Source organism: Aythya ferina (assembly GCF_964211825.1).
Source record: "Aythya ferina genome assembly, chromosome: 2".
NCBI classification, from domain to species: domain Eukaryota; kingdom Metazoa; phylum Chordata; class Aves; order Anseriformes; family Anatidae; genus Aythya; species Aythya ferina.
Window position 1 is genome coordinate 160,090,649 of NC_140297.1, and position 26,445 is coordinate 160,117,093.

At 53.8% G+C, this 26,445-nt stretch overlaps 1 protein-coding gene and 1 long non-coding RNA gene across 17 annotated transcripts in view; one reads left to right on the forward strand and one right to left on the reverse strand.

The window, feature by feature from the left end:
- Window positions 1-26,445, reverse strand: part of ZC3H3 (zinc finger CCCH-type containing 3) — a 120,799-nt gene that overhangs the window by 91,383 nt on the left and 2,971 nt on the right. For all 16 annotated transcript variants that reach the window (XM_084508500.1, XM_084508506.1, XM_084508511.1 and 13 more), the window contains one exon: window positions 25,961-26,151. In XM_084508500.1, the coding sequence (XP_084364626.1) occupies window positions 25,961-26,151 (191 nt within the window). The remainder of the gene's footprint in view (window positions 1-25,960; window positions 26,152-26,445) is intronic.
- Window positions 3,781-6,997, forward strand: LOC311431201. The gene is made up of 2 exons (XR_014689309.1): window positions 3,781-4,038; window positions 4,806-6,997. It is a non-coding gene; the product is annotated as an uncharacterized lncRNA (long non-coding RNA).

The following is a 26,445-nucleotide window of genomic DNA, read 5'->3' on the forward strand; positions in this document are numbered from 1 at the left end:
AAACCGAAGGTTTTCCTCAACCTCAGCACCTGCAAGTGCATTTTCCAGGCACTGTTTTCTCTGAAATCGCCGTAAACCACGCGTGGTTTCTGTATTTTATCCTGTTTTTGTAGGGGAGGGCACTGCCATCGGTCTTGGAAGGAGCAAAAGCTGCGGATGGGTTCGTGCCGCGGCGCAGCCCCAGAGCTGCAGGGGTGAGGCAGGTCTCAACTCTTGCTCTCGGAGCGTTTAAACGGAGATTTTCAGGGAAAAAAGAGAGAAAAAAGGGACAGCAAGCACGGATCTGCAGTGGCATCATCTCGGGAGAGCCTCTCAAGGCAAAGAAACCTCAGCCTCAGCCTTCACAGGGGTTTCTTCGCATGGAGATGGATAAATGACAAGTACCCAGGATACGGACCGAGATCTTTTACCCCAAAAGCCATGAGGTGATGAGCAGAGCAGAGCCGGGGATGCTCTGCCTGTAAAACGTGGTTAAGCCACATCCTCACCCACATTTTGGGTCTAATTCTGCCGTAAATCCACGTAGAAAAGCCTCTCGATGAGACATGAAGGTGCTTCACCCTCTGCCGAGCCACTGAGTTGGGCTTGGGGGGGAATCCCCCATGGTAATGCTTCACCCTATAACTTCACCTCTTGCCCACAGAGCAGGGGTCTGTGAAGGATTTGGGGAAAGGCAGAAATCAGCTGAATTTCCCCCGCAGCCGTTCCTTGAAAGGAATTAAGGGAAGAATAAAAAGTTAAGAGGTGAAATCTCTCCCTGTCAACTCTCCCCTCCGGCCCCGCAGGTAAAGAATCGGGAGCCAAACGATGTTAAAAAATGAAATTAAGAAGTCAAGCAGCATTTTCTCCCTAAATATCCAGCCCCATACGAGTGTCTGAGCATGTTTACACCCCTCCCTGAATCCGGAGCATTGCTGAATTAACACCCGGAGTTGCCAGAGCACCGCGCCGTGCCACCGGGGCTGTGCCGAGCCCAGGACTGGCTCCAGGGATATAATCCTCACCTCCCCGAGCACAAAAAGCCCAGCTGGCACCTTATAAAAAGGGATAAAGGGTGGAAGAAGGGTGAGGTTAACCCTAGGAAGTGCTCTGTCCTCAGCCTCCCTCCCTTTTGGGTGCTAAAGGCGGGGAAAAAAGGCGTCCCGTGATGCCCGGAGCTGGCAGGACCCCATGCAAGGACATCCTAAAGGGTCTGCCTGCTCCTCCAGGCTGCTCCATATAAGCTGAGCCAGATCCTTTCCACTCTAAATGCACGGATTTGGCACCCTAAACCACAGCAGCACCCGATTCTGCCCTGCAGGAACACCCCCTGCCTTGCGGCGTGTCCCAAAAATCACACCAGGGCACAGCACCAGCACCTTCCCCCTCAGGAACCCTTGTGCTGTTAAACCAAAACCCAGAAAAGTCCCCAAGAGCCCACCCTATAACTCCGAGCCCTCCCTATAACTCCGAGCCCTCCCCTAAGAGCTGAGGGATGCCGAAAACAAAAGTTTGGGTGCTCTGTGCTGGATGAACGCGGCGCTGCTTTCATCTTCCAGGGCATTTCCCGGCCAGCACCGCCTCATCCCACCAGCTGCTGAAGCGATTACGAGATGAGGGAAAGCTGAAAGAGCAGCAAAATTTGGGAAGGAGGCAGCAGAATCGGGCTCGAGGTGAGTTATGGGGCGGTGCCTGCGCCTCGCCGTTCCCCTCGCCAGAAAACACTCTCCTGGTGGAGAAGCGTAAAGGAGAAGGAAGGGGAAAAAAAAATCCAGCCGAAAGGATGCTTCACGGAAAAACAAGGGTTTAGGGGGTTCAGGGGGCTGCTGTTTGGAGTCGAGGGGAGTTTAAGCTCCAAAAATTGAACCTGAAGACTTGTAAGAACAAATTTAAGGTTTGTTTGCCCTGCTGAGAGTCACCGAACCTCCGGCACCGCGCCAGCCATTTGCTGCCTTAACCCAAGGCAATCCAGGGATGGATTCAAGGAGCTGATGGGGTAAAGATGTATTTAATTAAGCAGCAGAGCCCTTCTCCTTCGCCGTCCCGCTCTTTTGCTCAAGTCCTGGTCCTGTCCAAGGCAGGCAGAGCCTTATTTTGGGGTGAGGAGCTGGCCGCAGCACGAAAGCAACGCAGGCTCCAGCTCTACCGCGGCGATCGGACTCGAGAATTAATTACAGGAGCGCTGGGAAAAAGGATTTACCCCAAAATCACTCATGGAGTCGCCTGCCCTGTGAGTTATTCTCCTGCCCAGAGGCTCAAGGAGCCAGGGAAAAAGGAAAAAGAGGGAAAAAGGGCAGCAGGTTGTTGAAAATCAGGAGCCCCAAAGGTTTTTTGTGGTTCCCTGGGCACGCGCCAGCCGCCGGTCCCGGTTTTGCGCAGCCCCGTCCTTTATTTGCCAAGCTCTGTTTGGGAAATCTGACCTCGTTGCTTCTGCTATTTAAAATAAAAAAAAAAGAAAGAAAAGCTTTAAAATCTGGCTGGTTTTCAGGGGATCTTTACACAGGACTGGTTACGAAAACGATTCAGGAGCAGCTCCCTTTGCAAGCCCCCTGCCTTAAATCCCGAGCAATGTGACGAAAGCCCTACAAAAAGCAAAGCCAGAGCTTCCCCAACAGGCAAAACCCCCCCAGCTCCGGCCAGGCTCCTCTTCCTGCTGACCACGAGGGTCTTTTGCTGCTTCTTGCGGCTCTTTCCCCATCATTTCAGAGGGAAAAACCCTTTCCTGCCAGAAAAAAATCGCTCAGGTTTTGGAGACGCAGGGAGCAATCGCAGACTCATCGTGCCCCCTAGAGGTCCCCTTTGCTCCAAGGTCCTCAAATACCCAGGTCCTCATCGTATCGGGGTCCTCATCGTATCAGGGTCCTCGTGGGCCACAGCCTGCTCAAGTTTTGGCTCTGAATTTGGAAAAAAAAGCAGGGAGAAAGAGGTGGGGGAACGCAAAACTTGGTTAAAAAGGCCGGGGGTGGCCGCGGACCGCTCGGCGTTTCGCTCTCCGGTTGGATTTGCTCATAAATCCCGGCCTGATGCCAACCTCGGGGAGTCCCTTGAGGGCCATTTCTTGATTTTGGTGATTTTGGGGTCGAGATTTGTGCAGAATTCATCGCCCTGAGTGTTTGGGGGAGCCGGCGGCGCTGAGCTGAGCCCTGGCATTTCTACAAAACGATCCAGAAACGATGCCTGGAGGCTGCGCCCTCTCCCTCCCCGGGGCTGAACCCCTCAGGAAAGCCAACCCTATTGCATTCCCTGGGGTAAAACGAATCGGGGAGGGGGGAAAAAGCCACCCCCCATCACTCCCACACCCCAAATCAGGAGGGCACGGCCCGGGGCCACCAGCTGAGGGTGGAGAAGGGAAAAATATCCCCTCCAGAGCATCCTTTTTGAGGGTGAGGACGATCTCCGGCTTCTCTCCTGGAAGAGCTGAGTGCTGTGCTCAGCTCTGCCCCCAATTCTCAGCCCAGGGCAAGAGAAGAGCACCAGGAGGTGATGTAGGAGGTGATCTTTGGGGTTTATTTGATGTAGAGGAAGAAGCCGAGTCCCTGGGAGCGAGCAGAGACCCGCAGCCAGCCCCTAACACCCCCACGGTGCGGCGGATAAAGGTGGCGCAGGGCAACGAGCCGATTCCTCCAAGCCCAAGGAGAAATGTCCAAGGAGCAGCCTTGAAAATCCCTCTGGACATGGAGGAGACACCCACGGGGACCCCTGATTTTGGGGGAAAACCTGCAGAAACGTGAGCATCTCCAAAGCAATCGTGAGCAGGGACTTCACCCAGAAAAAAAAAGGAGGGCGGAGGACCGGAGCCGTAACGCCATGCCCTCAATCAGCCCCTGCAGCTAATTACAACTAATTACCCCGTGCAAATTGACGGCCAGGGCTCGGGGGGCAGGCCCCGGGGAACCAGAGGAGCCAAGTGGCAAAGGGACAAGGGGCTGGGGGGTGAGATCACGAGAGCAAAAAGGGGACCAAGGGAGGCGTCGGGCAGCAGAGCGGCGTTTAACGGCGCACGGCTCGAGGGCCCCGGCGGCGATCGGTGCCAGGACCCAGCCCCGTCTTTAATTTACGGTAATTGCATCTGACCCGGGATTTCGGTTACGGATTCCATGGGTGGGAGGCACTCAGAGGGAGCCTTAAAATGGGCAAGGCACCTGCGAGGGGCGCGAGAAGCTTCCTGAAGCTGCGGCGGGGAGGCCGGCGTGCCGGGCGCGCGGCGGATGCCAAGCGGGACGGCTTCTACGGGGACTTAAAAAAAAAAAAAATGTAAGCGTTGTCCCGAGCCAAGCCGGGTAAAGATAGCTCCTGCCCGCCAGAATAAACCTCGGGCTGAAGTTTCCCTTTCTGCCCCAGGTCCCTGTTTTGCCTTCTCGCCTCCTGGAGGCCGGGCGAATCCCCCCGGGACCCCGGGGGAGAAAGGCTGAGGTTGGGAAGCGGGGTGGGAAGGGATTGGGTTACCCCACGGGGCTGGGGCTCGCTCGCAGCTGCTGTTCCCTCCCCTCGTTTTCTCCCAGGCGGTTAATTGGTAATTTTCATCAGGCTGGCTGCAGGCATTCGCTGTTAGGTACAGCTGCAAAAAAGGGAAGAGGAGGAAAGAGGGCAGGGCGAGCGGGCTGGAGACGTGCGAGGGGCGCAAGTGGCACCCCCAAAGAAGGATGCTCTTGATTGTGTCTGCAACCCCGATGCTATTTCAGCAGCATAAATAATAACAAGGCAATAATCCGGGATGTTCCCTTCACCTTTCCCTGCTCTCTCCGCCTACACGTGCTCAAGAATCCTCAAAAAGACCAGAAAATGCTCATTTTCTTCCCTTCATCTCCATTCCTGGTATCCTCCAGGACAATGTGATGGCAGCGCTGATCCCGACGAGCTGCTGGAGCACCGGCTGCAGCTCTTCCCCGACCCCATTTTTGCTCTGGTACCAGCAAGAGAGGCGGCAGCGGATCTGGGAGCACGCGACGGAGGATATTTGGGGTGGGTTGGCTGCCAGAAACTTCACCCAAGCTGAAAAGGGAAAAGCCACGCTGCCAAACCGTCCCAAACCACGTAAAGGGTTTGCCATTGCACACCGCGCCCGCGTTACTGCATCCAGCCCTTATCTACGTGGCTCACCCTGCTCCAAAACCTTTCTTTGAAGCTTTTAAAACGTTTTAAAAAAGGGAGAAGCTGGAGCCACGGAGAGCAGGGCTGTAAAAACGGAGGCAGGGATGTCCCTGCTAATTCTGGCCGCGTCCCGGTCCGTGCGCGACCACGGGGAACCTCGCTGCCCACGCAGGGACGAACACGTTCACCTCTTTCTTCAGCCTCGGGGCTAAAAATGTGAGCAGCTGCCAGCCCTGGGAATAAATGTGGGATTGTTTCAAGCAGTGGCACCCAGCCTGCAAGCACGAGAGCTCCGTGGGGGACAGCCCTCGGCCACCAGCACCTGGTTTGTCTCGGCGCTCTGAATTCGGGGCACTGCCTTAGCACCTTTTTTTAGCTAATTACCCGAATCTTTACCGCTGCACACCCTGAAAAACAAACCTCTGAAGTTCTCTGGTTTGGCCTGTAGCTGCTCTTAAAATCTGCTGCCACGGCCGCGATCCCACGAGGGGGTTTGGGGAGCTGGTTCCTGAGCTGCCCGTGTGGCGAAGGCCGTTCCTGCTGCTCCTCTCCTGTTCCTGCTGCTCCTCTCCTGTTCCTGCTGTTCCTCTCCTGCTTGCTCCTCTCCTGCTGCTCCTCTCCTCTCCCTGCCCGTCCTGTGCTCGGGGACGTGAGGCTCTTTCCTCCAAGCTCTGCTCCTGCTCTGCACAAAACCCCCCCGAGATCCCGCCGGCGACAAGACCCGAGAGCACCGCGCTAATTTTTTCCCCTCAATTTAGGCGCAAAACACTCGGGGCTCTCCCAGAGGGTGGCTTTTCCCCTACAAACCCCAAAAGCTAGAGAATAACGAAGTCTGCTCTCTTTGTCGGGGCGACGGGGAGGAAAAGCAGCAGTGATCTGGAGCAGAAATCATCTCGGAATAAATGGAGAGGACGAAACGAGCTCGGGGCTCGCGCGGCGCTCGCAGCCCAAGCTGCAGGGACAGCCCAGAAGAGAAAAGCTTTGCAACGGGTTGAAAACCAGGGGAAAAAAAAAAAACCTGCAGCAGCCCCGGCAGCAAAGTTTCGAGGTGTATTTGGCCAAGGGCAATTAGCCCAGGTAGCCACATCCCATCCCTGTGGATGGGGTAGGAGAGGTACCCAGAAATCCCTCAGGAGCAGGGCGATGAGCGACTGAGCGCACAGCTCCTCAGGGTTTCGACGGGTACTACAGGAAGGGAAATTCACAGAAAATCCCGTTTCTGGAAAAAGACTTGCTGACAGCAAAGAAAAGCCACGTTTTGGCTACCCAAACCCAAAAGTGCCCCGATTTTAGGCTAAAAAGGACAAAGTCAGCGCTGCTCCCTGCAGCCTTTCTCCCTTGCTTGTTGCCAGCCCGTGTCGCTTGCTTTAGGACCAGCAGCTCCCCTATAAAGGGCCTTAAAATCCTCCACTAATGCTTCTAATGAGAGTTTTTGGAGTAATTAATGCTTGGCCTGATGTTTCAGGGGGAAAACGGGACAGGCAGGAGCGATGCTCACCCAGGGGGGGCACAGAAAGAGCAGCCGCACGCCCGCACCCACGCCCAGGGGGATGCTGTGGGTTGGCGCACCCCCAACCAGCAGGGAAAGCAGGACCCAAAGGCTCATAATTAATTCTGTGAACATCTAATTAACGTTTTTCCCACCAGGAGAGCCAAAAGGGGCTCGTCGTGGTCAGCTGGTGGGTTGTGGTAGCGCCGGGAAGCGGCAATCCCCTCGCTCTCGGGTTTGAGCTGCTACTAAGGGCATGGTTCAGAGGTCGGCCCTATAATTCAGCCAAAAAGGGGGGAGCCACAGCGAGGTGTTGAATGACTGAAACCATCGTTCTCCCTCCCCTTTTCCCCCCCGGTGAAGGGAGCCACCTGCTCGCGGGGCTGGAGCCTGAGAAAACAGCCGGGAATGAGCAGAATCCCGGGGCGCCCAGCTCCTCTCCACCAACTGCGCCAAGGAAGAAGCTGCTGGGGGCTCCTGGCTTGCTCTTGGGATTAGGGTCAGAGCTCAAATTGTGTTCCCGAGGAATGGGGTGAGCGCATTCCCCAGGAAGGGGCTGGATTGCAGGCAGCGAGCTCCCCGGCACCAGGAGCGAGCCGGGCGCCGCGGCAGCGCAGGGCCACGTGGCACGGGCAAGAAAAACCCAAGGGATTCGAGTGGAGGAGCCCGATAACGGTTTGCTGGGGGTCAGGAAACCCCAAAATTTCCCCCCAAGGTTTCCCCCAAGGTTTTTCCCTGGCCACCTCCCCGTTTTCACAACTCCTTCGGTCCCACGGGGCGGACACGCGCCAGCCCCGTGGGCACGGGGGGCTACAGAGAATCGCTGAGAACTGGGAAGCTTTGGCAGAAAAACGATAAATGGGAGAGGAAAAAAGGAGAAAAAACGATGAAGAAAAAGGAAAAAAAGAAAAGAGAAGACGGCAAATACAGCTGAAGTTGGTGAAAATCAGAGAAGCGCCACATAATTCTCATTATTTATGACTCCATCTACAATTACCGGACCCTGACTGCTCCCTGCAGTGATAAAACACCCAAAGCGGGATGGCTGCGACTTGACCACGCTTTCCTTTAAGGTTTTCCCCAAAAATAGGGCCCTGCCCTATTTAACATCCCCCTAAACCTTAAAAGAAGGGTTTGAGCACTCGCAAAAGGCCTCGGATCCATCACCGTGATGATGGATGGTCCCCGCCGGGCGAAGCGAATCAAAGCCATCGCTCATTTTGAGCGCCGAGGTTTTCCCCCCCGGGGCTGGGAGGATGCCTCTGCTTTCACCCGAGGTGCACCAGGAGCTCGCCGACACCACAGCCCACGAACGAGCTGGAAAATATATTTATTATTATTTATTTTTTGTTTTTAATGGACTTTTGCTGCTAGCCAAGCGCCCCGCGCCGGGCTTTCGACGGAGAAAACTTTGCGGAGATGGCAAAAAAAAAAAATAAAAAAATAAATAGATGAAAGAGTTCACATGAAACATTTCCAGGGAAGCCAGAAGAAAACAAAACAAAAAAAAAAATAAAGAGTTGGCTTCCATTTAGGCCGGTACCTAAACCTTTTTTTTTTTTATTATTATTTGAAGTCAGCGCTTGTGAAAGGCGGCCGCTCGGGAACGTCACCTGTCAACGCCTGCTCCCCAGGCGCACTTAGAGGGGAGCTGACGGGCACTGATGTCCCCCCCCCAGCCCGTAAATATTTCAAAGCAGAACCAATTAACACCGCCGCTGCTCCGCTGCGCTTCAGAAACGACCTTCCCCGGCTCGAAGAAAGCTCAAGGAAAGCAAAGAAACGACCGGGCTCTCGGCGCCGAGAGGCTTCGACGCTTTCCCTGCTTGCTTGGACGCAGCAGGGCCACCGAAGCAAAGCAGCTGAGGGAATAAAGGACCCACGAATAGGTCCCTGAATCCCCTACAAAGGTTCTTGCATCCCCTACGCACCTCTGGCTCATCCCCTGCGAGACCCCGAGCTCCCCCAGCTCCCCATTGCTCTGGCTCCTGTCCTCTCGTCCCCGCGTCGTCCTCTCCATCTCAAAGCCTCACGTTGTAGGTGAAAAACCTACAGGAAACCTCTGTCCCCGAGTAAATCCAAGTCCCAAAGCCCCCAGAGGAAAGCAGTGGGGTCAGAGGGGGCTGATTTCTATTCCCAACCCACCACCAGCAGAGAAATCCTCGGGCTCCTTGCGGACCGTCGGAGCAGGGGGAGATGTTGAGCCCTCACCATCTGCCTCCACCTCTTTGGTCTCCATCCATCCACCTCCCTTTGCCATCATCCCCCTTTGTTTCTCCCCCCTCTTTTTAGCTCCCCGACACCCCCCTGACCCTACAGGAATAAAACCAGCAGCCAAGAAGGGAGGGAACCAGAAACAAAACCGTGGAAAGCGCAGGCGGGGATTTCCTGAGCCTGATGCACATCGGGTGGTCGGCGACATCACAACCACCTCCCAAGGACCCGACCCCACAAACCCTATCCGTCTGTTGATACTGGGATGGCCCAAGGCCATAAAAACAGCCGGGAGCATCCGATTATTTAGCAGAAGGGGGATGAATCCGGGACGCACGGCCCCAGCCCTGCGTTATCCGAGGTTAACGCAGGGAATGGCAGAGCCCGTTGCACCTGGATATGCTCACACGAAGGCTGCAGCCCTCCCAAATCCACCCGATCCGCCTCGAAACCAGCCCGGCGCTGGGGTTTTTATGCTGGTTTAAGCTTTTTGGGTTGGAAAACAAAACAGGATTTCTCGTCCCGGCCCCCTCCTGCCACCCAGGCGGGCAGCGGAGCTCCGTGGCCGATGAGTTATTGTGCCTGAGCCGAGCCACTGAAATGGGGGGAAACCACATTATTTGAACGTTTCTCACGGCTTTGTGCAAATCAGAGTTTCCCTTGGGTCTTCTGCGGGGTTAGGAGCTTGTAGGACCAACTAAAATATGGCAGCACCCAGCGTAGGGGCACATGGTGTGGGCAGGGAGAAGTCCTGGGGATGGTCTGGGTGCTCTCAACACGATCAGCTCTCTGAAAACCAAGATCCTCTCCTCTATATTGCTGTGGCACGGGAGCTACAATCCTTCAAATACCACCTTTGGTGTTGTTTTATTCTTTTGCCAAGGTATGGAACATTTTGGGGGTTGTATAAATATCTCTGCCCAGGGTTCGGACGCTTCCCAAACGTCTCCAAAGCACGGTCTCGGTTCGCCAGCCCCAAACTAGCCCTAAAGCTGGGCGAATTATTTAGGCTGTGAGGCTCTGGAGCTCACAGCATCCTTTCCAGGGCACCCTCGTTGCTTTTAGTCTTCAAAAAGTAAAGATCCAGGGACGTCGCCTCCTGCAGCAGCGTCACAGAAGGGCTGAGAACGACAGATCAGATGGTACAGAACAAGAAAAGCAATTCCCCACTTTCTCTTCTCGTCCCTGGACCTGTCCGGGTCCCTGTTTGACCCCCTTTTTTACCCAAAAACTTCGTTGGCTTCGTTTTAAAACCTCACGCATCTGCGCGCAGCGCAAATCAAAATCGCATCCAGCACTTTTCACGCAGCTGCCACGTCCAATTCTGCTCTCGGGGCCGTGTGTCAGGCACTGTTTTCGTGGCAGGAGAGGCAAACTCGCAGCCTTCATCCCACCGGTGACCCGAATGTGGTGGGAGGAGGGCGGCTGGCGGAGCTGCAAGAAACACCAACAGCCCCCGAAAAGTTTCAGCCGTTCCTTCGGCGTTTTATTCCAGCCTTAAATAACGAGCGATGCCCGAGAGCGCCTCACAGCCAGCTGCAAACGCTGCGCGGGGTCCCAGTTCTACCATAAAGGTGTTATTAACGCCGTTTTGCAAAGAGGAGAGGAAAAATAAAGCCTCAATTACACGACTCGCGCGAAGCGAGCAAATTCTGGCCCGCTGCGCGAAAGCCCTGCCTGAAAATAAGAGAGGAGTCTCCTTCGGCGTCCTTTTTTCTACATTTGCTCCTTGAAGCAGCTCGGTTTTATCTTTTTTGAGAAGCAGCAGGTGATGACTTGGAGGATTAAAACTGATTTGGTCATTTATGGGCCAAGAGGACGGTGGCCAACGGGCACAGGAGGAGGATGAGTCCTGGAGATGAGTTTCCTGCCCCAAAACATCCCCGTGATGGGAACCAGCAGGGAGAGAAGCTGCCAAGCCTCAGCAGAGGTGCTGGTTTCCCCTTCCCATTACCTGGAGAAGGCAAAATCCTTTCCTAGAGCTGAAAACTCCATTTGGTTTCTGACATCCCAGGCACGAGGGCTCACGCGCGCGCTCATCGGCGCTGGCGACGGCCCCCGGCAGCGAAAAAAGCCAGGCTCAAATCGGGTCAGAAGAAGTAATCTCAAGAATAAGATACCAAGCACCTATATTAGCATGAATCCTTGTTAATTCCTCTACTTTCACCTCTCCCCATCCTTCTTCTGGCTTTTTGGAAGCTGCTTTAGGGTCTAAAACCCGGAGCCTCATCGGTCTTTGCGCCATCCCCGTGCACCGCTGGGGCTGAGCCGTTCCCAACAGCTCCCCCGCGTAGGAAGGGCTAAGGAACACCCAACCAAGTGAAAATCCTCTGTCCCTACAACATCCAGCTTTCGTTCATCCTCTGACAAGGCCACGCTGGTGCACAAGGGCAAATTTCAAACGGGAAAGCCGCTGTAATCCTTCCCCGCTGCTCAACGCGATGGCGTTGCGTTGGCACGGCGCTGGGATTCGGCTTCCACGCTTCGGAGAGTTGGGAAGCCTCTGATGGGGTGCGTCAGGAAGCCAGGGCTGAAGGAATCTGCGGTGCTGAAGCCAGGGAGGAGGAAAGGACAACGGGGTAAAGATGTACAAATCCTTAAAAGCCAGCTCTTAAAAGCCAGCTCCAGCGGGGACGGGCGTCCTCCCTCCTTGACCACCACCAAAGCAACGATGAGCTTAACGGTGGCAGACGCGCAGCGGGGAAACTGTGAAAGAAGTAAAAACAACGGGGCCAAAGAGATTATCTAGAGGGGATGTGGAGCATCCATCATTTGGGGTCTTCAAGATAAGTTTAGATGCCCACTGGATGGGAATGATGGAGATAAGTGGCAATGCCTCCAGCACGGGAGAGACCAGGTGGTGTCCTAAGTCCACCACAGCCTTTTTTTTTTTGTTCAAACACTATTTTATGTCTTTGTATTGCTGCTCTCACTCACCAGAGAAGCCTTCCAGGAGAGTTAAAGCCTTTATTTACACGATAAGGCACAGAGGAGCGAGGAGCGGAGTCGATAAAACAAGCTGGAGAGGAGAACTCCTCCTAGCCCCGAAGCTGCCAACGAGAGGAGAGCATCCGTCCTCATCGACCCGCCGCCACCTTCAGCCAACCCTCCGGCAACAGAGGGGAAAAATGAAGGGTTTGAACCTTTGGAGAGGGAGCGATGTGCAAAAACACCCTCAGCTTCCACTCGCGGAGACGCGGAGCGCTGTAAATCGGAAGGGAAACGAGCTCGTGTCGCCGGAGCGTTTCCAACCCCAAACAATATCACACGAGGCACTACAAGAGAGAGAAAGCACCGAAATGACAACCTGTCAGCGCTGCCATCAGCTCCAGGCCTCGCAGGGTGAAAAGAGAGGAGAAAGAGAAGGGGAAATCCTCCCCCGAGAAGGATGAGTTACTTCCCTCCTGGGAGCTCGCACGAGGCAAGACAGCACGGAGCTCATTCACCTCTTCGATCACGGGTTCGCGTAACACAATCTCTAATTCCCGTTCAGCTCTGCTTGCTCTTCCCCTGAATCACTTTTTTTTTTTCCTTACCTCGACTACTTTCTGCTCCAGAAGTTCCCGAGCAAGCAAATCACCAAAAAACACCTACGGCACGAAAGCGACTCCCGACAGCAGATAACGCCCTCGGTGCGGGAGCAGCCTCCCCTTTAGGGAGACGTCCTTTTTTTTTTTTTCTTGCACCAGAAGTCATTTAAACGTCAAAAGAGGGGAAATATGTCAATCTGACAGGCTCTCAGGCGGCTTAGCGAGAAGTTTTTAAGAGCTATTGACAACAAGTCCACTTCTGCCACGGCCGCGCCGCTCCATTAAGCCAACCCGGCCACTCCGCTCCCATGAATATTTAAAAGAGAAAGAGCGAAGCATTAGGCAGCCACGCAGCTTGGGATGTGCTCTAACCTCTTCGGGAAGGACAAAGGAAGCGTCAGCACACACAAAGTGCCCGGTGCGGTGGCCAGCCTGCTGAGGATGACGTGGAAGTCATCCCCACTTTGCGTAAAACCAGCTTTTCCCCAAAAAAAATTAAGCACACGGGGCTACGAAGTGATTCCGTACCCAATAGATGTTCAGGGAAATGAAATAAGGAGGAAAACGTCCCTCGGGTTTAAAGGTAAGAGCGTCTGGGAATCACGAAGGCACGGCACAAATGAAAGGAAAACTCTTTGAGCCCATCTTTCCTACCACAAATGCCCAGAGAGCCTCAAAAATCTGGGACCGCGCACAGCCAGGTAAGAAATGAGAGTAAATGTGAAGAAAGATTTCTTCTTTCTGAAGAAGAAATCAAGTTGCAGATCCGTGTTTCCAAACCACAGCCTGCTGCTTAGCACGAGCCACGAGGGCACGTAAGCAAGAGCAGGGATCCTGGGTAGAAAATGTGATCCGACGCCGCCCGACTCTTTGGAAAAAGCAGCTTTCGGATGAGCTCATGTGCAACCAGGAAAGCTCCTTTTCACCCCAAGCCTTTAAAACACGGAGGAGCCAAAGAGCAGCTCCCCTGAAAGCCAAAAATGCCCAGACTGGAAAGCCTTGAAGTGGGAGAGCAAAGCTGGAAGGCACGGAGTGAAAGGAACGGAGATCGCCCCGCTCACCTCGCTCTCAGCACGGCTCGGCTTCGGAGCCCACGAGACAAGAGGAGATAAAAGGAGCTGCCCGCTTTAATATATATTAAAAAGCGCAGGACCACATGCCAGGCTGCAGATTTACTGCCTGTCACCAGTGGAGGTTTAACGTCTTGATTTCACGCTGGTATTCTTCATTAGGTTTTTATTACCGGGCTTCGCTTGTTTCTGTCGCCGCCGTCGCGCTCAGGTGGGAATCGGAGGGGTTTTCATTCAGAAAGGGCTTCAAGCAGAGCTGTGAAACAGCCACTGATCTGGCTGATGGCACAGGAGGCAGCAAGGATGAGGGCGGCTGGGCAAAATACCCAGCCACAGCCTCACCGTGAGGATGCTGGGGTGATGCGGTGGGGATGGAGAGGGAAAAAAGCACGTGGAGATGAGCAAAGTCACCCCCTGCGGTCCACGCTGAGCTCTGCTCGCTTGTCCCTGTGTCTTTGGTCCCATCCGAGTGCCTGGCATCCTCTTCAGATTCTCCCCAAAGGGACTTTTTTTAGGAATTGGAGCAGAATGAGACATTTGAAAGGGGGTGTTTTTGAGTTAACGATGCCCGGTGAGCCCGAGGGACCGGGCTGGTTTTTACGCGCGCCTAGGAAACGAGATGGGATTAGTTCCCAAATCAAAGCTCAGCCAAAAAAAAGCTCAAACTGACAACTCGGTATCGAGATCGGGATCTTTCCATGTCACACGTGGTCACAGAAAGCAGGCAACGTCCCCCAAAGCAGCCCCAGCTGCCTCATGTCACAGCCCAGCAAGCAGCAGCCCTGGTCCCAGAGATGTCCCAGAGATGTCCCGGAGGCCAGACGTCCCCCCAAATGGCACGGGGAAGGGAAAACTGTGAATGTGAGAGCCCAGGCTGTATATTTGGGGCTATTTCCATGTCCTCGCTGCTCCGACCTTGTCGATGAGAACTTCCTCGCAGCCAGACAGAAGCTGGATGGTTTTGTCAACTGGGTTTGGCATCACCGACCCCAAATGCTACAAAACCTAGTAAGCTGCAGAGGGACTTGGTTGCTTAACGTGAAAATTTTAGCATTGTGGCAGAAAATATTTCCTTGAAAGCACGGGAAGGGACCTTTTGAGGTCCCACCAACCATGAGCACCACCCACATGAAATCGGGGCAGCTGCAGCTTCATTTACCCAAACCCAAAACACCTCCGAGGGCTGAGACTCCACAGCTTCTCGAGATGACCCCAAAGGAACCACCTCTCCCCATCCTCCTTGCACCGAGGTGCCCCAAAATGGGTATACCAGTACACCAGAGCACCACGAAGAGGATTAAGGCCGTTCCTACAGCTGCTGGCCACCTTCCCCTTAACGCTGCCCAGTGCAAGTTTATTTTAATTGTTTATAAATAATAACAACAAACGCTTTGGGCTCTTGCAGCATCCAACGCAGCCCCAGGCCCTTTTCAGCAGAGCTCCGAAGGAACGCCGGGCTTCCTGGAAGACAGGGTCAGGTGCACACTATATTAAGAGCCTGGAGGACACCAGGACGTCGGTGTTTATAGGTTTCCTCGGCTCGGTTTCGGGGTGCTGTGCTTAACCGGGACCCGGAGTCCTTGGCAAACGCGAAGCCCGTCTTTCTAGAAAGAGACAGATGGCGACGTGCAGCCATTCAGGAGGAGGTCGTCTCTTCTTACAACGAGGAATATTCGAAGCTAAGCACGAAGCCCGCAGCTTGCCAAGCTTGGAAACTCAACTGTAACAACCCCGATCATCCTTTCTAATCCATGTTTTGCTTCTCCGGGTATCCCCCTACCCAGTTTTGGGTAGGGCAGAGGGAGCCGGGACGTGCTCCCTCCCCAAGGTGGTCTCCTCCGCACAAAACTCACCACGCCAAAGCCCCAAGGTTTTATTTCAAGCCCGTTAAAAGGGCAAAAACGTTTTAGGAGCTGGCAAACGTCTTCACGCCTCGATGTTTTCTCCTCACCCTCTCCAAAGCACGGCATTAAGAAAACAATCCCACCGGCAAGAAACGATGTCACCGACGAGCCCCGCGGTTCCGCTTCTGGAGGATTTATGCCTCGATTCTCCACGAGCCCAATTTGGCTTTTAGGTCGAGCCCTAGCTCTGAAATTTGAAGAAGCGTCGTGAATTTGTCAGATTAACAGAACGTGAAGGCCGCAATTCCTGTAGCATTTCACCAAATTCCCCCACTCGCTTCCCCACGGACCTACAGACCCCGCAGCCGACCCGTGCCACCTCGTTACTCCAGCCCCTACAAGGTGTTTTTTTTGCCAAAAGCAAGCCCTCTGGTTAAAAATATACAAGCTACGGAGCAGAAGGGTAAATGTCGAAGCCCAGACGACTTCACCGGGGCCAGAATTTCACCGTTTATTTAAAAAATTTATCAACTTACTTCCTCCAGTCGCACGCGTCTATCTCCCCGGCGCGTGGGCCGTTTCGTCTCCATTTGCAAACATTTTATAGCCTCTTAAATAACTCCTCCGCTTCCTTAAAGCCTCTCCATCCTGCAAACACTCGTGATGGAGGCTTGCCCTGGACGTCGGGAGCCTCTTGCTCCGAAGGCGACGCCGTGAGCGAGACCCCCTGAGCCCCAACGCTGGGGAGATAAAATGAAAGCACGGCCACATCGTGAAAAAAATACAGCTGCCATGCTGAAAGTAAACACCAGAGTCCATTAAGACGGGAGAGAACCAAACTTTTCCTTTTAAACATTGATTATTCGGGAATAATTAATTAGCAGAGCTGTAACAATACATAAACTTGCCAGCCTCTGACTCTTCTGATAATTTATGCGAGATTCCAGTATCGCTGCGGTTGCCTTTTCCGCTGCCTAATTCAGCATTTTCTTTTTTTCCTTATGAAAGCAAGACTCCAGATTTAACTGCTCTAATGCCCTTTTACAGTGTTTGGGCGTAGTAAAACCTAACAGCCACTCCAGCACGCCAGCAGGGAAATGATGGATCGCGGGAGCTCGCCGAAGGGGAGCACCGTAAAACGCCCCGGTTAACGTGGAGAGAGTCGAATAAATCTTATTTTAAAAACACCCCCCTGTACGTACCACGGGAAGTGGCACCTCTGATGAACTCGTTTCACCCTCTCAAATCCCCTTTTTTTTTGATTTTTCCCGGTGATAGCAGCTACTTTCACACAAAGCACCGGATAACCACGCAAAAGCCATCGCCGCTTGATTACGCTCACCCATCACGGGCTACGTCCAGCCAAGAAAAAAAAACAAAAAGCAACATTTGGGTGAGGTTTCTTCAAAAGATGAGAGTTGATCTCTTTCAAGAAGGTGTATGGGAAGCATTTGAAGCTGTTTGGGGTTTCTGGGACTCGTCCTTTTCACCCCATAAAGCTCAGAGCGGAGGGTTCAAGGAGATAAAGCGCAGCACCTCCAACAAAGGAGGGCAGGAGCACCACGGCGAGCCACTGCCCTGGCTCCTCGAGCTGTTTTTTTCATTCTCAGCACGGTTCCCGAGCCAGATTTTCCTTTACAAACCCATAAAACGAGGCTGCTGCTCTGCTGGGGCCAGGAGCCGTGAGTCACGCACCTTGCGAGCCCTTTTCCTTTTCCACGAGCTGCCCCAGGCTGCAAACTGGGGGGGCAAACACACATTTAGTGGCTTGGTTTTACTGCAAAACCCTCCCAAGACACATTTCTGGGAGTTTTTTTCGAGGCTGAAGGGCAAACGTGCTTGCCCACGCTTACTGCCTGGGCGCTCTCCGTGGGACGAGCTGTCCCAGGAGGTTTCCCCGTGCACAGAATTGCACAAAATACCCCAGCAAGGGGTTTTACAGAGGGTTTAACACCCCACACTAAGGCTCCACGTCTGCTCTCCTACTCTTTTCCCCACCAGAGAGCTCCCGAGGGCAGGCTTTTGGGGGTGAACAAGGTGTAGGATCGGTTTTGGGGGCAGAGCTGGACCTCCAGTTCACCGCCCGTGCTCCCACCCCCAGCAAGCAGCAAAAACTGCACACGTCTGGATTATACGGAGGCGTGCGAGAGGATGAAACCTTCCTCACGCTCAACCTTCCCGTGGGCAACAGCAAAACTCCCGCTGACAACCGAAGGAGCCGCGTTTCGCCATCCCTCAGCCCGAAGCAGAAACCCGAAACGGCGAAAACTGCAGCGGCAGCACGGCTTTGTGGGGCTCCTGAGATGCTGTCAGGTCCACTCCTGCAGCTGTTCCGTATATCTGGGGGGGGTGTTACTCGTTTCTACGTGCTTTGTAGAGCGCACAAAGCCCAGCCCGAGCGAGCAGGAGGGTCCCCGAGCGCACGGCTTCCACCTCGGCTCAGCAGCAGTAACGGGGGAATCGCCGCGCGAAGCCCCCGCGTTGTTACAGGGGAAAGAAAATCAGCTGGAAAAGGTTTGCAAAATAAAAAAAAAAAATAAAAATAAAAATGTACTTGCAAACGGGGATTTGGAGAAGAACGGGAAGCAGAAAGCAGAACAGAGAAACCCAGGCAGGTTTTGCAGGGAGCCGAGCGTTGGCTGGGGTGGGATTTGGGGAGCTCCGGCAGGATGCGCTGATGGGCAGCGGCTCGCAGCCAGGGAAGCATCTGCAACTTCAAGGGTGACCCTGCTGGGGATGCTTCCCGTCACTCTGCACATCAGCTGCGAGGAAAAAGCCAGGGGAGGAAGCAGAAGAGGAGAGATTTGTCAAGCTTCAGGTTACGGATCCCTTCCCATTTCGATCAAGCGCCTTAAAGGCCCGCTGTTCTGGTGTCCTGGATTCATTTTAAGCACGCAAGGAAAGACAATCAAGGGGGTGAAAGGCAGCAGCACTGAGATTCAGCACGAGCCTGAGCAGCAGGTCGAGCTGGACGGGTTGAAAACCGTTTTAAAACCACCTCGAGGTGGTTTATAGGGTCTCAGATGCATTCCTTCGGAGCAAGGCTGAAAAAAATCTACCTGCAAACCTCCCCGTAAAAATAATCACCCTTTTTTTTTTTTTTTTTTACAACTTTGTAGATTTGCAATTTGTTTCCAAATGACAACTGCAAGCCTCGCTGTAGAAATAGGGGCGAGTTCCAGCGCTAAGACCTCTTGGCTCCCTTTTCTTCTCCTTTTTCCTTCCCCTGGATAAAGACGAAAGCGGAGGGCGCGATCGTCGCCGCGCACCGCGCCGTCCCTGCAAGGTCTGAAATCACAGCAAGGGCCCCCCACGGACCTGCAAATATCAAGGGTCAGGGGCAATGAAAGGCTGCCGTACATCCCCCAAGCCAAATATTTCTTCCTGTTAGCGCAGGAATATACGGCTCCCCCGAGAGCCACCTGCTAGAAAAGAGGATTTCAGGAGCCGGCGCCGCACGCGGGTACGGGAGATTCCCTAAAAGAGGGGGGCACGGGCAACGAGAGAGGGTTTTCGGCCTCAAATCGGGCACGAGGCTGAGTTGCGAGGAAAAAAGGAGACAGAAGGGATGTGGAAAATGAAAATAATTCAATGTAACTCGACGTGAAGAGTGGATTGGGTTTCTATCATCGCCTGCTGTTCCCCAAACCCTCATCCCTGCCCCAAAATTTCACTCATGGCAGGGGTCCGCTCGCAGGTCTGGCACAAACCCGTGCCCGACAGCCCCCCCAAGCACCTTCAGCTCTCATCCCTGCCACGTTTTGAGACGGATGCTCCCCAGATTGCAGCCCCTGCTTTGCCTGGCCCCAAATCCTGACGCCAGAGCGCTCGCACGGAGCTTTGGGGAACGGGCACCGACGCGGTGACACCTCCTCGGGTAGCAGCAGCGACTTCCCTCGCTCCAAGCGACCCGATATTTTTAAAAGAGGGCTCCGAAAACAGAATCCCCTTCTCCTCTGCCTGCCTGCGGCTGGGGACGGAGTCACCTGGAAATGCCAAGGGAAGGCAGAAACCCGAAACCCCCGCTGACGAGCACGGACGCAACCGGTGCCGGCGGGGAGCCAACTATGTGAACTTTTCCCCGAGGGCTGCGAAGGGGCCGGGCAGCCACGTTTCCCCCCCTCTCCTCCCAAGGACGAGGCAGGGAAAGCAAAAAAGGAGAGCTGATTTATGGGCAAGGTCAAGCTCGGCACGGCAGCGGGGCCGGTAATGACGTTATCGCCGCCGGGGTCCAGCAGCAAAACCCCTCAGAGGGATCGGATAAATTGGGGAGGGTCTGCTCGAAGGCCAGATGGGTGATGGGGAATAAAAGATGTGCAAAAGCTGAGGGGTCTGGGGTGTTGTGTGCGATGAGGGCTTCCTTTGAGGGCGCAAATCACCTCCTTTTACCTCGTCCTAATCGATGTGAGAGAGGAGTTGCAGCAGCTTCACGCGGCACCCCGCAGGCAGAAGCGGCGCTCGGTGCAATTCCCTGAAGGGAAAACGGCCAGAAAACGAGGGCACGGCCAGAAAATAAAGAAAAAAAATACAGTGCCCAAGCTGGAACCTCCCCCGTTAGAAATATTTACTCGTGTGAATAAGAAACGGGAGACCTCAAACTCCAGCCCCCGAGATTTTCGAGGCTGCCAAAGGGATGCGCAGGCAGCCAGCGCCAATAAAATTAACAGCAGCTGAGCATTTGGATGCCGGAGATGCCTCGATCCTCGCCGTTTTACGCCCCCGTTTACTCCCTTGCGCTCGCCCGGGCACGAGGAACGCCAAGCAGCTCGCTCCCGTGACGCACGGCTCGTGGTTTTGTGGCAAAACGGGGAAAAAAAGGGAGGATTTGGGGGATTTGGGGGAAGGTGGATGGAATGAGGGGGGGTTTGATCCCGTTGGGCACATTTGCAGGCGCTGGTGGTGGCAACAGAGGACGGGGAGGAGGCTGCTAACTCCAACCTCGGTCTGGAGCACAAAAAAAAAAGGCAAAGAAAAGCAGGAAAGAGAGATTTTGGAGGATTTTGGAAGGGGGAAGGGTGCGAACCAGCCCCCTGGCAGCGCACGGGGTGGCTGCCACGAAGGATGCGCTCGCAGCTGGATCCCGAAAAGAAAGAGGAGGTCGTGAGGTTTAACTCTGGAGGCTCAGCAGCAAAATAAGTTTAAGTCACCGAATAAAAAGCCACCAGGGGGGTAGAAAGGGCTGCCAGCTCGCCAGGACCCTAAAAAGCCGGGCTCGGAGGCGTGCCCCGTTCATTCCAGGGGAAGAAATGAATGGCCGAGGGTGTTTCGGGGGCTCCTCTCCCCTCCTGGCTGCACCCAGCGTGGTGAATTCACCCCAAAATCAAAACCTACAAGGTTTTCCAGCTGCCTGCTTCCACGCTGAGCTGGTGCTAAAGTTATTTAAGAAAGGGAATTGGGGAAGAAAAGGGACACGAGGGACACGAGGAACGGCCTCCCCCCGCCTCCAGCCGGCCACGACCACACCAAAAACCCCGGGCACAGGGCTGAGAAGTCCTGCCCGCGAGGGGACATCACAGATTGGGGGGAAATTAAGAAAAAAAAAAGGCACCGGGGGGGGAAATTTAAAAAAAAAAAGGCACCGGGGAGCCTCTCCCCGGCATCTCCGCAATATTCTGCAATCCCCCCGGGCCGGGCGGGCAGCCCGCGCGCGCCGCTGCTGAACGCTGCACTTTTGGATTCAATTAAAGCCATTATCTGGTGTGCCAAATAAATTGTGTACAGCACACAGCCCCGCAGCCTCTTACACCTCCGGGCTCGTTATTTTTCCCCCCCGTTTCCCTCCCTGTTTATGCGCTTCTCAAATTAAATTGCTGATAATATGCGCCGAAATAAAAAACGAGCGCACCTTGTCCGCAGAAAATTGATTCTTTTTTTTTTTTTCCTCTTCTTTTTTTTCTTTTTTTTTTTTTTTCTTTTTTTTTTCCCTCTCCCCCCCCCCTCCCCGAACCGGGCGATTGCCAGGTTTTATATACTCGGTGCCTGGCGATCATTAGTAATTCAATTTTCTTTTTATTAGCCCCCTTATCTGCTGAGCAATATAGTGGCAGAGCTGACCTCTTTCGCACGGGTAAATGTTTAAAATCTTTTCCCTGATTAATTTTGCCAGTTAAGGAAAAGAGGAGAAATGGCCCGGCTCTTAGCCATCACAATGAATAAAGCTTAATGTTGATTGTGATGGAATTTCTAATGCCAGGGAAATTGATTGAACGCAGCAATTACACTGCAATAGTAACTCAAGGGAAATGGGATAGTTTTCTCCTGGCCATAGCCTTTTGGTTATTTAAAACAATCCAATTTGCAAGGATAATTATATATTAGTGTTTTATCTGCCACTTGAAATGAACATGGGAGTTTTGATACTGGCCCGGCATTAGCAGGTTATTGCTGCAAATTACTTGATATCTGCTTTCTTTCACATCAAGACGAAATTAGGCCATCAATAACCAGAAAAAGGTGGGCCGGGGAAAAATGCGAGGGGCACGAGTGCCCTCTGCAGGGCTGTGGCGAAGGGAAGGAGGTGCAGGAGGCTCCCCAAAATCCCAAAATCCCCAAATCACCCCGCTTTTTGGCGGCTGTCTCCGCTCACGTGCGCACGCTCCCGCTGGGGACACGCAGGGAAAGGGCACGGCACGGCTCTCCTGCCCCTTCACACCCCGAAAGCTGCCACGGATCTGCCTAAAATAATGTTAAAACGAAGCAATTAGCTTTAATTTCTCCTGGAGAAGAGGCGAGAGAGGTGTCACGGCGAGCATCCGAGCTCGGTGAACCCTACCAGGGCAGGGGAGGCGCAAGGAGGGCAAGCGTGGGCTTTGGCAGGGGTAAGGAAAGGGAAAAAAACTGCGAGTTTTCACCCAAAAAATAGCTGAAAAGGAGCCTCGTCCTGCGAGATATCAGCTACACCACCCCCATCGCTCTCGGGTAGGCTGCTGGTAAAAAATTAAGGGGGATTTCCCTGCTGGCACAGGGCTCAAAGTACACAAACAGCAGGCACAGCCCTCCGCCACCACATCTAGATGGGTGAGATGTCACTTAAAAGCCACTATTTGCCCTTAAAACTGCTCAGGAAGAGCTCGAGCCGCTACTTTTTGGGGAAAACCCCCCAAAAAAACACAAATCCGTTCAGCAAAATCCTGCTGCAGGCTGCCCGGGCAGCATGTGGGGAAACGGGGATGCAGGAAGCGGGGCTGTCCCCACGCATGCTTCAATTTTTTGGGGGTTGGATGCCAAAAAGAGGGTTGGGGGAACCAAAAAGAGGGTTGGGGGAACCAAAAAGGGGGTTGGGGGAACCAAAAAGGGGGTTGGGGGAACCAAAAAGGGGGTTGGGGGAACCAAAATGGGGGTTGGGGGAACCAAAAAGGGGGTTGGGGGAACCAAAAAGGGGGTTGGGGGAACCAAAATCGGTGGAAACTTCACCCAGCAGGGGAACGCGAAGCTCAGGCTGCAAAATCAGTTCCAAATAGGGTAGGTCATGAAAAAAAAAGTGTGTATTTACAGAGAGCTGGATATGTTTGAGGAGTAAAACAGAAATCGGCGAGTTCTGTTCGCTTTGCAGGGAAATATTGGCTGCGTTATCTCCGTGCCACACGGGGGCAACGAGGATCTGAGTAAAGAGAGGAGCAACCTCGCAATTTTCCCCTTCTCGTGCCAGATCCCTGCTTCGGATCCGAGCTGTCTGCTCCTTACCAGGGAGAAATGAGAGAGCCTGACCTGGCAATTCTGGAGAGGAACGGATTTCGGAAGGCTGACGCTCAGGAGGAGGTTGAAATACGCCGCTCGCTTCGACAAGAACCGAAGAAGTTAAATGGGAAGGGAAAAAAAAGGGAACTCTGATATTAAAGGCTCTGCCCAGATCCGTCTGGGATGCCCTGGGATCCACCCAGGCCCGAAAAGGGAACTGGAAATTGGGGTTACTCCTCGGGAAAGGCAGGGGCAACGCCTCTGCTCACACCCCGGGCACGTCCCACAGAGTTTGTGCCACAGATCCCCAAATTACAGGACCCCTGTGAAGCCAGAACACACTCACCGCTCATTATACGTAATTGCTCGTTAAAGGGCATCAAACGAAGCAGCTCGGGTGCTGCCCATGAGTTTTATCGTGGGATAAAATCATGAAATGCTGCCCCGAAAACCCCCCGGCCCTGGCCAGCACCCAACAACACCACGAAGTTCACATTTTTGGGTAAAAATACACAAAACTTAGCACGTGGAGGACCAGAGATAATTCACCAGCCAGAGAAACTCAAGAGCTCCTCCAGAGGACCACGTTCAGCCCCGCAAAGAGAAAAAAGGAGCAGAAATAACCTTATTTCTCCTCCCTGGAGGGGAGAAAGGCAACAGGGCTCTTCCGCAGCTCCGTGGGGAAGGTTTGAGCCCCACTCACCGGTCCATGTCCCAGCCCAAATCGGGGTTGATCTACGAGGGTTTCGTTCCTCTGCGTTGCAGAAGGCAAGAAAGAAATGTTGAAGCTCTTCCGTGCTTATGGTGAAGAAAGAAATGAGAATTATTTTGGTTCACCTTCAGCAGGTGCTGCGGGTTGTGAGGAAGAGGAGCCCGGCAGAGCTGTTACAGCAGGGATTTGGCTTCCCCACTAGGAACCAAGACCCCAAAAAGCACAAAACCAAGCTGGGAAGTACCAGAAGTCACCAAAACCCCTCCAAACTCTCCTGGATGAAGCTTTGTGCCATGCTCTGTCAGCATCTCTCACGAATAGCTCGATAATTTGACCCGCTTTGGGGCAGGGGACCGAGCTAACTGCTCTCCCCGAGCCACTCCCAGCCCCGTTTTCCGGATTTCTGCTTTCCCTACGCTTCTTTCTTGATATTCCTCTGCTCTGAGCGAAGGATCACGGCCGGATTTCTGTCCTCTCTACACATTTCCAGGCCTACGTGACCGAAGACACGAAGCTTTTCGCCGCGGGACGATTTCCTTCCAGCGAGGGACGGGGTTTCGACGCGCCCCCAAAACACGCAGGGTTTTTGGCAGCTGATTTTGCTCCATTTTGTACATTTTTAACTTCTGTGCAGCTTCGTTTCAGCTGGACAAACGCTTCTACTGACAGGTAAAAGGGAGAAATGCTTTGCCAAGTCTCAGGCAAGCTTCGAGGAGAGCTCGGAGCCTTCCCAGGGCTGCGGCTTCAGCGCCGCGACCTCCTGTGCCATACAGAGGGCTGAGCACACTCTGCTCGCCATAAACCCGGGCGTAAACAGGGTGCTACAGAGAAAAGATCAGGTTTAACCCGGCACGGGATCACCAGAGCAGTTTACATCCCCCTAAACACCAATATCTCAATTTTCTGGTACGTAAAATGCTCTCACCAGGCTGTAGAGAGGTCCCCGGTGTGGGGTTTGTGAGGTCTGAGTCCCCAATTAACCCCACAACCAGCAGTTGGGAGGCTCAAAAGCTGTTCCTCACCCCACACACCATCACCCCACAAGGAATTAAAGCCCTCCGGGACCCTACAACGCCATCCCAGATGGAGCCACCACCTTTTGGGGTCGGAAGAGGGAGCACAGAGCCCCGTGGTGGGTCTCCGACCGCGCGCGTTGCCTCCAAGCACTGCACGAATAATTCCAGCACTGGATTTAGGTTCAACCCTCGCCCCTCTCCAGACACCAGGGGGGTTGCTGACAACCCTAAACGGGGCAAAACTCGACCCTAAAAATCAAACAGCTCCTCAAATGCTGGGCCATCAGCTCATCTGCGCAGTTATATGGACGCCCGATTGTCCCCACGGGTCACCTCCAGGCAGCAGCCCCCAAATTCCCCCCCAGGCACCAGCCCCCAAATTCTCCCCAAAACATCCTTGCCATCCCTCCTCAACCACGCAAACCGCAAGAACCCTCTTTTTCTTCTTTTTTTCCCCCAAAAAAGCCTTCCTTTTTCCGAACCACAAGCCCCCGTCCTCGTTTCCCTGATCCACCAGAACGCGGCCACCCCTTAGCACGGAGCTACTGGAGCGAGAAATAAATTAATTACGTGCACAAACGTGGTGAGTGAAGCTCAGAGCAGGAAAAAAAATAAGTTTCTTCCTAAAAAATGAGGTCAAAAAGCTTCATTTTGGGGCGGATCGCGGCCACATCGTAGCCTGAGCGGCTCTGTGTGCTCAAGTGATGCTCGTCGGCCATGCCAACGAGCACAAAACGTGTTTCAAGGCATATTTTAGGGGAAAACGGATCGCAGGGGCGTGAGGTGACTTCTCTGTGATCACCCTGCCAGGGAACAGAGGCAGAAACCCCCCCGAAACCTTTTTATGTGCTCGGATCTGCGGCCCCGAGAAGCCGACGTCTGCTTTGAGAGGGGCCCCGGCCCCAAACCACCCACTGAGAAGCGTTTGGGACTCGCTATTCCTCCAGAAATTGTGATTTTAACCCTTTTAAATATAAAAACCCTTTAAAAAAAAAAACCTTTTAAATATAAAAACGACCCCTGGAGGCGCCGCACCGAGACACGGCTGCGTCAGAAGGGTGTGGAGTTGTCGGGGGAATATTTTGTGATGTGCTCAGGCTTCTCCCCATCCGAAAAGAGAGAAATCAGCCTCGCAGATGGGATTTCTGCCTCCTGGAGGTGTCAGAGCCTGGTGATTTTTGGGACATCTGGCTTAAAATTTGCCTTTACCGCAGCCCAAACTCTTCCTGGTGCCTGCTCGGGGGACGGAGAGCACCAACTTCACCTCCTGGAGGACCCAAAGCCTCTCGGGGAAGCGTTTCTGCAGCATGAGGTGAGCCAGGAGATGATTTTTCCTACCTTCCCTGCTGGAAAGCTGGCTCCTGGCGGCCGGCAGCCTGCAGAGCCTGTGTTTGGTGAGCTGCAGCAGCCCCTTGGGCGAGCAGCGTTTGGGCAGCGCCGCTTTCCCCCGCAGGTTTCGCTTCTTGGCTTGGAAGGGGCTCCTCAGGGGGGCGGGAGGCGTGGGGCTGCTCTTCTTATCCGCCGGGGAGCTGCCAGGGGGGAAAAAAAGCAGTTAGAGGAGGGTAAAAAACGGGGAGAAACTCCCTCAATCCCTTCACCTGGAGTTAAAAGGAGCGATTCTCCAAGATTTATGGCCGGGACGCGTTTCTTTCGGGTGTCTCCAGGTCAGATCCCACCCCGGTTTTCTCCCTGGAGCTTTGCACGACGTGTTACAGGCATAAATAAATTAAAAAAAAAAATGGGATATAAAGCACTTTTTCGCCCGGTGCAACGAGGTTCTGAAAAGCAATCAGCAATTCCCATCCCCCTGAACTTTGGTGGGT